Source organism: Thunnus albacares, chromosome 7 (assembly GCF_914725855.1).
Source record: "Thunnus albacares chromosome 7, fThuAlb1.1, whole genome shotgun sequence".
Classification (NCBI taxonomy): domain Eukaryota; kingdom Metazoa; phylum Chordata; class Actinopteri; order Scombriformes; family Scombridae; genus Thunnus; species Thunnus albacares.
Genome location: NC_058112.1, coordinates 12783126 through 12800342, shown reverse-complemented (window position 1 = coordinate 12800342; position 17217 = coordinate 12783126). Strand labels below are relative to the sequence as shown.

Genomic DNA, 17217 nt, shown 5'->3' with positions numbered 1-17217 from the left:
TGCACGAAACAATTGATATTGATGCACAGCACAAAATAGGAAAGCCTGCTGCTGCTCAAAACTTTATTTTGCGAGTTTTATTTTTCCAAAGTCAGATTAAGAATCATTTTAACACCTATGATAAAAAACCAGTTCCAACACTATCATCCTGTTCTGTAAAAAATCTGATTAAAAAAAAAAAAAACACATAGAAAGTGACACCAGATGAGATAGCAATGACAGGATGTTCTTTGGGATGGTGGTCTGATATGTGAGTCGGTTGTAAAAAACCACTAGTGTCAGTGGATCTAACTGAGTGTGAGATAGAGGCTGTCACAGCTGTAGTCTCATTTGTTTAGAGTAATTAAGCCAAAGTATTCCAGCGCAATTGACAGTGACAATATTGATGTAACAAAATTGCTCAGTGTAGCACCTTTCTCACATTTTCGCATCCCTGCTCTTCACAATTGGAGTCATTTAAGCGGGAATGATCTATCGTGTAACCCAGTCAGTCACAGTGCTGGTTAACCACACCGTCACTTCAGGCTTTAAAGGTCCAAACCTCTTGTCAGCAGGTGCAGCTCCCGCGTCGTGCTCTCGAGCGTAATGAAGCTGCCTTCCAGCTGAACCCAGTTTTTCAGCACTGCAGCATGAGAGTGTTGCCTGGTCTTCGTGAGACTCCTCATTACCGCCCTATAGTTTTTTTGTTTACGAGCTAAACCGCTCACCGCATCGTGTCAAACCTCAGCCAAAAGGCCGTGTTTAACATTCCAGCCCCATTATGCCGCAGCTGCACTGCGTCAAGTAGAAAATGCCCCAAACTAGTCCGGGGTGCATGCTTTCTGCTGAACGTGTTTATTTCTGCTTTGTGTTGGTATCTGTGCATCTGTGTCCAAGAAATATATGTGCTTTGTTTGTATGTGAGCGTTCTTTGGTGTTTGTATCCTTATCTGCCTTATTATGATATTGCCCGGCTCTAAACTGACGCTTACATCCACAATACCGTTAACACTATATGACCTCGTCTGCTTTAGTATTCATGAGATTGTCCTCTGTTTATTTTCCCGTAGATTGATATGGCTTTTTAAATAGAGCCACTGCCTTTAATAATCTCTATCTTTAGAGAATGGAGATAATAACAGTCTTCCATTTTGACTGTAGTGATGAATATCACTGGAATGCAATATCCCTCTACTTGTTTGATTTCTTTATGGAGTGAGATTGTAATAGTCTGTCCTTTTCTCCCTTTCTTTCTCTCTCTCTCTCTCTCTGTGTCTATGTGTCTTTCTGTCTGTTTGTTCATCAGAGAGCCAGCTGCTCCCAGGGAACAACTTCACCACAGAGTGCAACATCCCTGGAAACTTCATGTGCGGAGATGGGAAGTGTGTCCCAGGCGGGTGGCAATGCGATGGATTGCCCGACTGCTTTGACAAGAGCGACGAGAAAGGCTGCCGTAAGTCCAGTTCAGGCTCCATTAAAAAATCCTTTTTTTTCTCTCTCTCTCTCTTAGATGTGCCGTCATGTCTTCTCAACTCTTGAGCTCTCGATCCAACATCGCAGTAGTAGTAGTTCTTCTCCCTTCCCATTCCGCAGAGCCATAAGGGCCATTTAAACCTAATTCTCTGCCACCTTAAACTTCCCTCTTCAATCCTCAGTTCCCCCCCCCCCACAGCACGTGCCTCTCCTCCTCCTCCCCGCCAGACCCTCGGCCCCAGTTTAGCACCAGGGCAAAGCTTAATACCATCAAAGCAAAGGCCGATTACTTCTGTGTGCAGGAATAGTAGCACATGCATAATTCTACGTAAGGCTACAGTAATAGTTCAGTTTTGATCCTCACTTTTAGTTGGCTTTGATCTTCTCGGTCTGCCGCTCCTCCTTCTCTCCCTTCCGTCTCAGCCGGAGCTCCACACAAAGATGGGATTGCTGATGAAGATTGACTTTGAGTTCTCGCCACACTGAATGGAAACCCCCCCACCCCCCATCATCATCTCCCGATATATTCATCTCTGTAATTTTCTCACACTAGCATCCCCATTTTCACTCCTCTCAGCGCCTTCACTCTTTATCTCATCTGATGATTTTTGGCTTTTGGCTTGTAATTTGCTTCACAGAGGCTTGTTTTCAATTAGGAAAGCATAACCCTCTTCTTGCAGAGATTTGTTTTATCCAGCTAATTCTCTGCCAAAAATAATAATAATATGGTTTGTCCTCCATTCTTTCGCCTCTTTTCAGTTTCTTCTTCTTCTTTTTCTCCTCCTCCAGCAGTCGTCAGCTATCTCACTGTTCTCTCTTGTTGGCAGCTCAGCGAGCCAGCAGACTACTTTTGACAAAGTTTTGTCCCATGGCATACTAGCGTGCGCACACACACACACACACACAAACACACACACACACAGAGAGAGAGGGAGAGAGAAAGAGAGGCACACATAGCCTATATAGCCAAACTGCAGTCATCAGTCTTCTTAGCTCAGAGGTGTCATAGACTACTTTCTTTGGTACACCTCTGCTTTTGACTTAAAGAAGTATGTTGAATTAATAAAGTTCTTAGATGGATTAGAAAGAATATTCAGATGCATTTGGACTAATTACATCAGTAATAAATACTTAAATGGTCCTGTTTTATCTAATGACGCAGTTCAGCTGCCAGTTTGTAACACGCTCAACCAAATCCATCTCAAGCACTATCACTTTGAACCTACAGAAAAGCAAGATTCTCTTTTTGTCTGTCACTGACACTACATGACATACTGCCAAAGTTAAAAGAAAGTCATAAAGCAACACACTCAGGCTGCCTGTCTGGGATGTCAGATGACTGCTTGTGTTTGTTTTTGTCGATCTCTACATTATGTGCTCCGGCATAAGCGGGCCTTATTATCCTCAAATAGATGGCTAGTTCTCAGTCGATATCTCTGGCGACTGCGTCACTAAATCCTCAAACCCCTGGCTCCATTAGGGGCTCTGCAGGGACAAACAGACAGATGGAGGGAGGGAGAGAGGGGAGAACAAGGGAGTCAGGGAACGAGAGGAAGTAGAGAGGAGGACTCATTATGGTGGCTACAGCATGAGTTCTGTCTAGAGGTCTATTATCTGAAGAGAACACAATGCCTGGAAACTTTGAGACTGCAGTGCTGGATTCTCTGCAAGTGGAATCGTAATTAGAGAAACTCTCCTCAAAGAAAACACAGACACACACACAGTTTTATACAGGTGTGTTTGAATATATATATATATATATTTTTTTACAACAGAGGGGGGTGGTAGATTCACTAACTTCATAGAAAGTTTTTGGACTACATGCATAGTTTGCTTTTTAAATGCCGACTCCTCAGAATATACAGTAGTCGCAATCTTTTTTCTCTTTTTTTTTTTTGGGAGTGAAATTTCACCATCTGAGCGACTTTCTTTACTTTTATAGAACCAAGTAGGTAATGATGCATAGTATGTGATGATGTCTTCCCACCATCTTTTGCAATCACAGTCATTACCATGGAGGCAGAGCAGTGTTGACCACCACAGGATATTAAATTTCCTCTCATCTGTAATGTGAGCCGATGGCTTCTGTCAAGAGGTTTCCAGAAATATGAGTGGTGGATGCAGCTTTTATTGAACACCTTTGACCACTTTTACATTCATTTGTGGAAAATGGGAGTGAATCTTCCTAGTGTCCGTGCCCCTGTAAGGCATGTGTGTGCTTTGCATCCATGCATATACACACAATAACTAGATATTTATAATACGAATGTGTAAGCATATAAAATTCTATGCCACATCTTTTTGCTCAAGGACCAGTGCCTATTTTTACTGTGTACATTGCACCAGGAGACAGCTGAAGTGAGAGAGTAGATCCCCAGTAAGCCCATGCTGTTGAGCCAGCAGATTGTGCTGATGTGGGTGTCTCTGATCCAAGGAATAGTTGCGCAGAGCCAGAGGTAAAGGTCGTATATGGTGACACCTCCCTGGTGTCTCATTAATGAGAATTTTGTTTTTGAAAGCCATGTTGCTAAAGGGGAAATAAAAAGAGAACAAATCAATTTGGAATTGCAAATGACATGCTTGAACATTTAAAGATCAATTTTCTTTTACCTCTGACTGTAATTGTAACAGCACATACCGAGTTGCATCTGTCCGGTCATTACAAAAGTGTTTTGTAAAACAGAACCACCCACACATGAACTTATGATGACACTTTCTGGCAGTTACTTCGCCTCAGAAACAAACTCCTTTCTTCATTTTTTTTGTTGATCTGACTACATTTTATTCCAGTGCGTGAGGAGGTTCAGAATAGAACCATGCAAACTTGGTCTGCATTTACTTACTTATTGTAGACATGTCCCAGACTGTTACGCCTGATAGGCCAGGAATTGTCTCTCAAATGGTCAGGGAATGTTTATTCGCCTAGAAAAGACCGACTTTCCCTTCCTCCCAAGCCCCGCTGCTCCTCTCTTGTTTGTTTGTTCTTCCGTTCCCCTCTAGCACAAGGGTCAACTTGTGTCATGTAAATACTTTTGCTGGCTCTTAAATAATAGTCTGAGCGGAGAGAAGAGAGGCAACATCTCCATCCTGAGCTTTATTGCATTAAAGATGCAGCTTATTGTATTACCCTCCTGCTGTGCGAGGCCACGACCCCCTTGCAGTTCATTTTTTATCAAGTCCATTTTTTTTTTACGGACTGTAACCTCTGCTGCGTTCCATATGAAATTAACAGGATTTCAAATGAAAACGTTTCAGTTGTTTGCACATTAGAGAGCATATAGCAATAGAGCATCTTCTCTATGTGGGTGTGCTTCATGCAGTGATTCAGAGACAGGCTGCTGACTAATTCCTCACACAAAGAGGACCACAGTAGCACTCTGCTCCCTGGCGTCCATAACGACAGCCTTGGAGAGTGTTGGACGAAATAGATACTGACAGAGGAGAGAGGGAGGAGAGCTGACTGAGCTTACTGGGCCTCAAAGCCAGGATTAGCCCCTTTGCCCTTGTCTGGGCAGGGCATGAGCAGGCAAGAGAGGAGAGATGCGTAGAAGGGCCAAAAGGGTGAATGGACATGGTGTATAACGCAAGGAGTGGGGAATCGAAGAAGGCGGAGTTGACAGAAATGCAGTTAAGAGGGAGAGAAAAGACAGAGAAGCACATTTTTAGAGAAATGACTGTTCTGAACTAGCAGTCCTACAGGTTGAGGTCATGGCTTTTCTGTGTGGAGGAGTCCATGTGTTCACAATTGTACACTCACAAAACTTGTGTGCAACTTTTACTTTGCTTTTAACTGGAAGGGTCGTCAAGCAGGGCCAGTGGCTCTTACTGAACAAAGATCAGAGAACATCAAGCACAGCCAAGGCCTGCTGCTCATCTCCTCATAGTCTGCCAACCCAGTTACATATCCATGTCAACATGTCTTTAATCAAGGCTTTTGTTCCTGTCTCGCCACTTGCTCAATATCTAAGTGACATTACCTCTCTTTTGTGTTGTATTTTGCATTTAGCAGACCACATTTCCTGTAAGAAAAAATCTTGATTGCTAGTCACAAATGGATGTTGCTGCTTGACACTTCCTTCCTTTAGAGCAGTGGTCCCCGGCCTGGGGGTAGTAAGATAAGTAGGATAGGGGTGGCTGTGGCTCAGGAGGAAGAGCAGGTTGTCCACTAATCGGAAGATCGGTGGTTCGATTCCCGGCTCCTCCGGTCCGAGGAGTCCTTCGGCAAGACACTTAATCCCAAATTCTGTATGAATGTGTGTGAACGGGTGAATGTGATTCATAGTGTAAAAGCACTTTGAGTGGTCAGAGGACTAGAAAGGGATCACACAGCAGTTTCTTTGTTTAAGGGACACAAGCCAAAAAAAGGTTGGGATCAGTGTTTTAGAGCACTTCATCATGTTTGTAGTAAACTGTAGCAAACAACAATTAGAGCTAATAGTGGCCCTTGATGACTGAGTATGACATCCAGCCAGTAAGTTATCAATACATGAAATCGAAAGTTGAACCACTGTACATAACTTAGTATAACAGTTCATGTTGTTTGTCATCAGGCAGATTGTTTTATACCAATAGCAGCTTCCACTGCTGGTCTGCTATATTCAGTCAGTGGGGAACAGAAGGACGGCTTATTAGAGGCTCACATAGAGCCTCATGTTCAGTCAGTTACTTTAAAAGTCAATTGATACTTCATAACAATGAAGGCTATAACCATTTGGACTTTTCATAACGTGATGCACTGTTTATTGATCCTGTTAGTTCTTCCCAACAATTAGGAGCAAAATATATTCAGTTCATTGGATTACTCGCATATTATCGCATTATTGCTGTGCACAGTCATAACACAGCCAAAGCCTGGAGCAACATCAATGCTGCTTTTTGTTTTTTGGTTTTTGTTTTTGTGTGTATGTGTGTACTGACCTCCACACAATGCCCATGAGATACTGAGTTCAAAAGAGCTGCTAAATGCTTATCAACAACAAAGTACTGTGCTCGACAGCATGGGTGGAAACAGCTAAAAAGACTCCTGAGACAGATTGGTTATGATTTAGATATCAAGGCTCACACACTCCCAAATTACCAATTACCAAAGGGAAGAGGTTGCTAAGATTTGGGTGTGTGTATGTGTGTGTGTGTGTGTGATAGGATCAGCGACCAATGCACTGACGTTTAACACAAAGAGCCATATAATGCTGATCGGTGTGTTTTTTTCTTCCGTCCTGCTGGGTTACTGCTTTGCATCTTTCTGGGTAGGTGTTCTTCGCCCGGAGTGCGTTCCTTTTTTGTGTCTCTGTGTGCATTTTAGGAAGACAGCATGGAAGCAAAAGCAGGTGGGATTGGAAGAGTTTGGGATACTTAAGACTGGAGCATGTCTTGGTTTGCATGTGTTGTTTCAGCCCAGCTCAGAGAAAAAAAAAACTGTCAAGAATGCAAAAAGAAAAGAGGAGAAAATAGAAAGAAAATGAAGAGACTGGAGCATTAATAGTTGGAAAAGTAAGGAAAGAAGAGGAAAGCTTAATGGGACTGAGTCTGGTGCATCCCATGTGCTTAATGGTTGACTGATCAATGAGCTGGTGTAATTAATACCAAGGAACAGGGATGAAATATTGATTAAGGTCTTACATACAGTCTCTCTTACTCTGACTCTGTCTCTTGCTGCATCTCTTTTTTTTTCTCTCTCTTCTTCTCACTAGTTTTCTATTTTACACTGAATGCTATCCTTGTTCCATCGATTGTCACAAATTAGGCAAAATGATGCTTCGAAATCTTCAAAGGAATAAAAAATGCTCTCTTGTCATTGTGCAATACAACGTCAGGCACCACCAGATCAAACAAGGCCATTTTAGCGTCACATTGCTTTCTATGATGAATTTTACAGCAGGGTTATTATCTGACAAATCGCTTGCTGCTTTTTCACTATATGTCCTTGCTCTCCTCCCTTTTTATCGGTAGTTGTTGAAATATTACTGATATTTTGCACACGTGCCAGCTGTATAGTATATGAGCCGCACCCGCCTCCACATCTAGCATGAAGTTTGATGGCTTCGCAAGAGCACCAGTGGCCCATGAACTACTCGGCCCTCGCGGTGAAGGAAGCTCTAAAACGTTGCAGCGACTCTCGCTGCACACAGAAGGTTATTGTGTTGTACAACTAACGTGCAAGGTTTAGACAGTGAAATGTTTGGAGTGATTATTTTGATCCCGCAGCCCTCGAGTCTGAAACTACTCCTGCCCTTCTTGCTTACACCCTGACTCCATTACCTATTGATTTCCTCCCTTCAGAAATGCTCAGCAAGGTCAGAGAAACCTTTGAAGTCCTCAGCTGTCTCCACTCTTTCTCGGCTCCTGTTCTCTCCCGCTCTCTCTCTCTCTCTCTCCGCTGTTTTTCTTTCTTGTTAGTCTCTTCCTCCAGTCCTTTCTCCGCCATGCGTCTCTCCTCACTCCGTCAATCATGCATGCCCATCACGACCAAGCCTACCTGTGCTGAACAAGTTATTCTGTTCTCTGGGGAAGCGAGGAGAGGGAAAAAAAAAAGGTGGAGAAGTGAGGGGAAGGGCATAGAGGTGCATATTGGGGGAAGAGCAAAAGCATACTATCTGCAACTGGAGTTACGCTGTCGGATTCTGCTTGACATGAATGCTGAAGCCATGGTGGACATAAAGACGGGGAAGAGGAGGCAAATTATAGTGTTGCATTTCAGCTTCGTGATAAATCATCAAATGATTAAGGCCAAAGTGAGGTGCTACACTTCCTTACCTGGATTTTTGTTTGTTTTAACTGCTACTTGGATATTCAGTAGTTCAGTATTTCCAATTAAATGTTTTGTGGAAGAAATTTTAAGCAGGTATCAAATTAGGCAGCCCAGTGTAGCGCATATGCCTATAATTTTATGGGAGATGGTAACAGAAAGAGAGAAGGCATGCTTACGCGCCTTTGTTTGTGTGTCCTCCAACTGTGTTTTGGTGTGATCCAGCCATGTTTTTCTGCTAGTGATAGTCTTACCTCAAGGAATCAGCTTGACTGCTACCTCATTCGTTTTCATTTGTGCTGCTCTGCTGAACACTGGAACTAAGTTTGGAAGCCGTCCAACACCCTGCCTGCTTTTCGTAAACAACTTCTACAAAGGCTCAGAGAGGAGAAAGAAGAATTTGGCACGGAACGAAAGCAGTTCAAACGAAGGAACAGAGTGATGACAGAAGGGATGAAGACGGGATGAAACGGATGGTTATAGGTTGAAAAGTAAGGCAGAGGTGCTGAAATTCATCAGCATTACCTGGATCAGCAGCATTCTTTAAATTGGAACAGTAAAGAGTTTAGGATTCGGAATAAAACAGGGCACCTTCACAGGGAAACTTTAGTTTGTGTTTTTGCCATTTCTTCTGCACTGAACTCGCTTCCTATAATTAATTTTTTGTCTCCTCGCTCTGAAAACTGCTCAGCTCAGGCTACAAAGGGCCTTGCATCCTCAAAAACAGCTAAGCACATTATCTCTATCCCTCCAACCAGCGCCGTCTCTCCCACCCACGCATTTCCCTTCATGAGCTTGCCCTTCGTGTGACTTTTGAGCTAATTTGGAACACAAGCACTGGGTCAGATGATTCATGCCAGCAGTAGAAGCAGCATCCGAAATTAACACCCGCCGAGCTCCAAATGCGGGTAGATTTTATGTTTGTCAAGTAAATCTCGGGAAGGTTATCCACCTCACTGGCAGATAAATGTTTCTACCAAAATAGTCATGTAAGAGAATATATTAAATAATAGCTCAGAGGAATGTTTTTCCCCATACAGTGTAGACACACGTACCATACATGCGTCTAAACAGTGCTGTGAAACTAGCAGCGTTCGAGGTGGAGTCAGGACGAGTTCCTAGTTTACCGTACACGACATCATCTCCTCAACATCACAGCTCTCCGCTTTTTAAAAATATGCTCAGCCGGTGGATTTTTTTCATCTACCAGTCCCCTTGGCAGGTGAGTCAATTTTAATTTCGGACACTGAGTAGAAGTGGTAATGAGGATTCGGACGAGAAAGGAAGCGAATGAGGAATCTCACAGCAATAACACAGCTATCCTTGGCGAGTCTGCCGAACAAATGGAAAAAACACAGTTAGTATCCATGTCCATGCAGAGAAGGAGAAAATTGCATTTTCTAAGAAGAAACTCTATGTCTCCAAGACCAGAACATAAAAAGTAAAAAGACAAGTAGAAAAATACAGGCAGGCAAACTAAATAAAAATAACAGATAAAGCATGATACTTTTGTTTGTGGCCAAATTCATTTCAATTTTAATTTCAATTCCAGTAGCATGTTTTTGTGTCTTTTCTTTTATGTGTTGCTACAGCCCAAAGCCATGTCTGTTTTTCTCCCTGGACTCTAATGAATGTGATATACTATGCAAAATGAGCTTTGGGTGGTTAGGGCCTCTGCTGTCCAGGTAAACAAAGGCTTCCCAGACTACAGACACAAGAAATCGGGCGCTATCCCAGTTTTCTCCCGCGTTCAGTGGATTACATTTCATCCTGGAGACGGGCGCTTCAAACCCTCTCGGTTGTTATGCCTAGCCCTCCCCCCTCGGCACACATAATCGCCGCAGCTTGAAAGAACTCATAAATCAGCCTACCACAATATATTGTAGAGGGAAAAATGTGCGCCCCTGGCATTTGAGACGGCGTAATGCCAACCTATGAGCAGGCCAATTCCAGCCTTTGTATTCAGCTGAGGTTAAAAGAAAAAAAAACCCCAAAAAACAAAGACCATTTGGTGGCTCGCTTTGAGATATCTAGTATGCCCACTCACTCTCACCCTCCCTGTGTGTTTGACTGTGTGGGCTGTTCCATCCTTTTGTTGCTCCATAGTATTTACAATGCTGTTCCCTCACTGGTATTAACTCCTAGTCTTATTTAACTAGTATCATAACAATGTCTAAGCTGTAATTGGTAGCTTTTCCTTTCTCTGTCTCCAATGAAATACTATGACAACAGAAGCAGCTCTCACACAAAGCCAAATTTACAAGTTTAAGCTGTTTTATTATAATGCAAATGACTTGAAAGAAGACCGAGGTCTGAGAGATGACACTGTTTCTCACACAGATGTTTGTAATTATCACAAACTGTAAATAGCAAAGGTTGTATACCGCTGCGTCTTTTGTACGTCTTTCCTTGTTCCTTGTTAAAAGTCTCACTTCACAGCGATCGAGCCAAAACGAGGTCCTTTATTTTCTGATGTCTTTGTTTGCATCTACCTGCTGTCTTGTTTTTCTGCTTCTGCCAGGGAAGATCAATGTGTTTGAGTTAAAACTCTGGGTTAGCGCTAAACGGAGGACGCCAGGCATTGATGTTCTGCAGGCTCGTCACTCAGTCTCAGGCCTGTCCTGGGAGATAAGACCCGTGGCCTGCTTAGGCTGATCAATGGCAGAATCCATACAAACACTCTCCCACACGATTTGCTCCCTTTGTCTTTGTCATTAACTCGTCTTCTTCTCCTATCAGTGCTCTGTGCTCGCGATCTTACCCCCTCCTTGCCATGTTTAAGAGAACATGAAGATAAGTCTTATATTACAACAGTGACTGAGTAATTAATTGCTCTCCATAACACAGCAGCTGTGATTATTTGAACCTTGTACAATGTTGATTGAACAGTTCACTGTTTTCATTTTAAAAATTTAAGTAAAAATGCTTGTGTCTGTTGCACCACCATCATAAAAACTTTAAAAAGGAAAAAAAAAAGAAAGTTTTAGACTTTTCGTTAGCTGACCTTACTTACTCCCTTCATGCATCACAGCCAAGGCTAATTCTATCATAAAACAGGATGTACCGTGTTGAAATGTGCTGCATCATCCCTCCATCACACATAGACTAATCCATTGTTCCACTGTCTCTCTCTCTACTTCGCCCAACCCTCCTTCTCTCCTTAGCTAAGGTCAAGTCAAAGTGCGCCCCTACATTCTTCGCATGCGCTAATGGCGTCCACTGCATCATCGGACGCTTCCGGTGTAACGGCTTCAGCGACTGTCCTGATGGGAGTGACGAGGAAAACTGCAGTAAGTCTCACACAGCAAACAAATCCAATAATAGCAGTCTGTCTAATGTCATGGTCAGTTCATACCACAGCTGCTAGTCATACAGCCAGTGGATGGAGGAGTACTGAAAATACACTTTACTCAAGGAAAAATACAAATTTTCCTGTCAAACTGTAGTAATTTATGAAACTAGTAATGTACTTAATTGATGAGCTACAAAAAGAACAAATTACTTAGCATTTTAATATTGTGTAGTTTGAATGGGCCAGTGAAAAATAATGGAAAAATCAGCACTCATTGATAAAAATACCTTAATCTATTAAATTCAGGAACAGCAAAGGAAATAAAAACAGAAAATAAAGACGTACAATTAAGATAACGATCGCCACAACTCTGTACATCTACAAATGTTTTCCTCTCTTCTCCTCTCTTCTTTCTTCCTTCTCCATCTCACTTTTTCATTGGGTTCCACTGTGAACAAATAAATGAAAGGACCTCCCTTACAAAACTGAACCGACATCCTAACCTCCATCTATGGAGGTGTGACTATTAACTCTGTTTTTCCAGAGGCACAGCACACACATCATCCTGTAGCTATTGCCTTTTTTATGAACAGTGGGAGCAGATGTAGTCAGAGCTCGTCTCTGGAAACTTGTTTTTCAAACTTGTGACTTCTGCTCCGCCTCAGTTTTTCTAATGCCAGTATAGTATTTACTTTCTTAAGTGTGAAGCAGGTATTCTTTATGTCCTATCTTGGAGAGGAAAATGAAGGAGAATTTCATTTTTATAAAGAATGCAGTTTCTCCATTGCTGCTGCCCCTTGCCTTCCCTTACACTCACTATCGAATTCTGCTTTTAGTGCAGATAATAATAGTTGTAACAAAAGTATAAATGTAGCAAATTCGATTACCTCTTCAAAAAAGAATCATCTGTACTTCTGTTTGCATTGCTTGTAACCTCTGACCATCCACCATTGGGTTTAGCAATGTATTTTGTGCGTGAAAAATCACACAGTAGACAAGTCGCTGCCCATGTCGAACTGAAGAAAGATTGGAACACCAGGATCTAGGTGTAGTCTTTATATAACAATATATATTATCAGGAATGTAGATTGTCCTCACATGACCCCATCCCTGCTTTACCAGTGGGAAACATGCATCAAGCCAATCACTCTCCATTGTCAGAGGCAGTGTGCCTAGCCTGCAGGGCCCCATGGTCACAAATCTAATCTTGCTATTTAAATGGAACTTTTCTCCACGCTCCCAGCACATACTGCGTCATGACTGTGTAATTGTCCGGATCTTCTCACAAGATAATTCCACCTCATTCTGCAGAAACTATAGATAAAGACAAAAAGATCGTGTGCTAAAAAGAAGCAGTGGTGCTAGGCAGGATTTAGTGATCTTTTTTTGTTTGTTTGTTTGTTTGTTTTTCTGTAGAGTTTCTGCTTGATTTTATCAAACTCTCCATCAAATTTCCTGCTAACTCACGCTGTTTTTAATGATTAATTTCTTCTCTGAAAATCCCTATGAAAATGTAATATCCATGTTTTTATTTTAAATTTAATCATATCAAAGTGTTATATTTGGGATGGGATCAACGAGTACACTAAATCATTTTCAAACAAATTGATCAAACAACCGCTGGAGAATATTCATTTAATTTGCTTTCAAAAACTTTGTTTATGCACTGAAGTGTGTTTCTCAGAGGGAGAGTCACTCACATGCTCGCTCCTGTTTCTCAGGTAACTTTGAACTGGTAACCTTTCACTGAAACCTTATTTGAACTAACACTAGACCTCTGCTCTGACTCACCCACAGCAGGCAACCCACTGGTGTGCTCAGAGGCTCGCTTCAAGTGTCGAAATGGCCGCTGTGTAGACCGCAGCTTCTTGTGTAACGGCCAGGACAACTGTCAGGATAACAGTGATGAGGAGCCCTGCCCGACTACAGCAGGTAAGCCAATAAGTCAAATGTAGGAGAAGGTCATGTAGGCATGAAAAAAGATGCTCTTCAAACTGGAAATGGAACGTTTGCCCAGACGCAGAGCATCAGACACAGGAGCAGCCAGAGGATGATTTAGCCACAAAGGACAGTGAAGTGTATCAGAGACATCTAATTGGCAGTTTAACACATTTCGCCAGATTTCCAAAAACAGAAAAAGGCATCAGGAGATAAGATTTTGTGTGATTATTCCTGTGATCAGTAGTTGGGTTATGAGTAAAATTTTGAGATACTTGTACTTAACTTATGTATTTATTTTTTATGTTACTTTATACTTCTACTCCACAACATTTTAGAGGAAAATATTGTACTTTTTACTCCACTAAATTTATTTCACAGCTTTATGAAGCAATGTCATAGATCAAACAACTTATGATACAAAACTTCAACCAGATACAACATCAAAATGATATATAAGAATGACACCTGCCATTTAGTGTACTGTTACTTTAGATTATTTAAGTCGATATTGTTGATACTGTACTTTTACTTCTACAACCACCTGTGAGCACATTGAACTGCAGTAGCAGGAAATTGTGACAAAACGCAGCTAAATCACTCAAAATGTTACAACCGGAACATGTAAAAAATGTTATAAGAATGTGAAAAATGTATGGATTACAACCTTAAGAGAGTGTGCTTAATATAGCAAAAATAGCAGCAGAACTTATTTGGACTAATATAAATTCACGTAGAATATTAGTAGTATGGTAATGCCAAAATTCATGCAAAAAATCATTACTTATTGCATACATACAGTATGTGCAATAAGTAACAAATAAGAGAAATATCTGAACATGATAATTACAGTTTACATGCATATATGATGTGTACAAATATATCTGTACTGACATTACTATGACCACATGATTCTATCGTACCAGTAGTCTATAAACAGTTGTATATTGTCAGAAAGTGCCAAGATATACTGTATGTAAGTCGTATAAACATTATACACTAATTGTTAAAATATACTGTACGTTGACTATAGAGAAGTAGATATTTTGTGTAGAGAATGTGCAGATTTAGGAATGTAAATAAGAGGCTGTCTACACTACCTTCATCACCAACTACAGATGGAGCTTCATTATCTCTAAAATGTAGAAAAAACAAACACGTGAAAATTATTTTCAGAATAAAAGACTGACTGTGAAAATGTTTTTTAAAATCTCTACAGAAATTAGTGTTAACAAAAGTAACATCATATAATCACTTGATTGATGTCAAGAATGATTATGTACATGTTAATCTTTTAATCTTTTATGGGGAGTTGTGAAGTTGAGATTGTGAGTGGGAAATACACTGTATTGGGCACACTTGAAGCTTCAGTCGGCAGAATACTTGTCAATTATGCTGATTGATTCTGATTAGTTTCTTCTTGCAGTTAAAAGGTTAGCAGGCTTGAAGAAGTCATCACTATCATGACAGATGGCCACATTCACAAAAACAACAACTCAAATGAACTATTTCAAGACAAAAACAAGTGGTAACCACTGTCACTTTAACAAATCGGAGTTTGATGAATTTAATCAGGCAGTAATTGTTGAAAATATTGACAGTAAAGATTTCAGACGGACAAACAGATTTCAGAACAGGTGGGAGCTTGTAGATACAGTATTTAGCTTTTCTATTAAACTGGATGAAATGATGACAGAGGAGTTGGAAGATTCTGTCACTCAATATGTCACATCATCTGATATTTCTGAAGGCAACACTTGGTAAATGTATTCTGCAGTCTATGCTTTGTAAAGATAAAGCAGAGCCACTGACAGATTAAATGTTATGCCAAAGAAGATGTGATTTTACTCTCCCAACTTTGAGGAGCATTCCTGATTATGCCTATTTAACACACAGAAATACACCATGGCATCGTTAGCGTAATGTTGTGAAACATAATGCTTTTAAATAATGTGTAACTTTGCATTGTAACACAAATAGTATCATCCCTGACAGTGAGTCTGATGCTTTCTGGTATAGAATGTCTTATTCACCGGCAGGTACCACTTACAACTGGCATACTATTATTATTCCACTGGCAGCCCCACTTCTCAAAGGCAGCTGCTGCCACTATGGCTCAAGAGTCGGCTTCTGTCAACACTTCAGGTGTACTTCCACTGGCAAGCAAGCTGACATGATTACTGCCAGCAGTCCAAACCCGACATGCATACAACCTCAGGCAACTAAATGTGGACCAGTGTCAATGTGCTTCAATTGGCAACCACTTTTCACCATATATACTGTAACTGTATCCTTCTGTTGTGGTACTGCTGTCACAGTGATTTATTCTGTTGGGAAAAATAGTCTGTCAGAAATAACAAAACTGAGCATAGGTGTGGAATACCAAAGGAAAAAAGTTGACGATAATCTGTCAGCATCTATAGCCCATAAGACAGTAATTTTATTACCAATACTGAGATAGGCAAAGTCAGCAGAAACTTGATCAAAATTCAAGAGGCAAAACATGTCTGATAAACAGGGGAGGAGCTCTGCTGCAGTCGCACAGTAGACTTAAGAGTAAGAGCATAGCAAATCCTGGCAAAACTTTTCAACACCATTAATATCGAAAATAAAAACCCTGTTCACCCTGTTTGACAAAAAACGGATCGGATCATGGGTGCAGGAGATGATTACTCCACATTACCATTACCATACAAATCTAGACTTAATGTGCTAACATTAGTCAGTCGTCTTTTAAAGATTGCCTAATTAGTGAAGCTGACTTCCTGATATTCTTATTATTTTTAACTGTGTGTTTACAAGGGACAGAGAGAGAAAGAAAGAGAGTCTATCCATCATCACAGACTTCACAATTTAATGCAGAGGCACAGAATGCTGAATTGAACTGTATAGTGAAGCAGAAATATTGATTGATATCTGTGTCCACTGCACTCCATTTCCTTATAGACAGGTGAACAGCTCCAGCGCTGGTTGGCAGAATATAGCTGCATATCCTTACAGCGTTGAAGGCATTAGATCTCAGAACACAACTAATTCTGGATACTGTATAAAGAGCTGAAATGATCACACACTTGACTTTTAACAAAGAAACTAATTAAAACTAAAACGAAACTAACTAACTGAGCCATTATTAGATTAATTTGAGAAAGGTTTGCTTCAATTAACAACCAAGATAGACATAGCATCCAATAATTATTATATAATTATTATATATAATTTATTTTCCTTTGATGTGGCCCGTTTTAAAAATGCATTTTATAGCAAACACATTAAAAAACATTCTCAGTAAATACAATCAAATACATTACATTATACAATATTCATGCACCTCAGTCTGGGCTCTGAATAGTGCTTTATGATGCGTGATATCGGTGGTCTTGAATACAATTTGTTTAGCCCATTGCCAGGTGGTTGGGATCCTTAATCATTATCATAGTCTTATTCTTGCAGCGCCTCTAGGCAGGGCAAAGCATGGCCTATTGTATGTTCAGCTGAACAAACCACTCTTTGCAGGGCCTTGTGATCCTGTTCCGTGCTATTTCTGTACCAGACAGTGATGTTCCCTGTCAGGACTCTCTCGATGGTGCAGGAGTAGAAATTTCTAAGTATTTGAGGGGATACCTGAAATTTCCTCAAGCGTCTAAGGTGAAACAGTCTCTGCATTGCCTTTCTCACCACTGAGTCAGTATGCAGCTCCAAGGACAGGCCCTTGGTGATATGGACACCAAGGTACTTGAAGCTGACCAACCTCTCCACAAAGGACCCGTTGATATTGAGGATGAGGGTACAA

The 17217-nt window shown here is 41.0% G+C and overlaps 1 protein-coding gene across 1 annotated transcript in view; it reads left to right on the top strand.

The window, feature by feature from the left end:
- Window positions 1-17217, top strand: part of ldlrad3 (low density lipoprotein receptor class A domain containing 3) — an 87984-nt gene that overhangs the window by 33351 nt on the left and 37416 nt on the right. The window contains exons 2-4 of the mRNA XM_044357248.1: window positions 1286-1432; window positions 11362-11487; window positions 13287-13421. Of these exons, the coding sequence (XP_044213183.1) occupies window positions 1286-1432; window positions 11362-11487; window positions 13287-13421 (408 nt within the window). The remainder of the gene's footprint in view (window positions 1-1285; window positions 1433-11361; window positions 11488-13286; window positions 13422-17217) is intronic.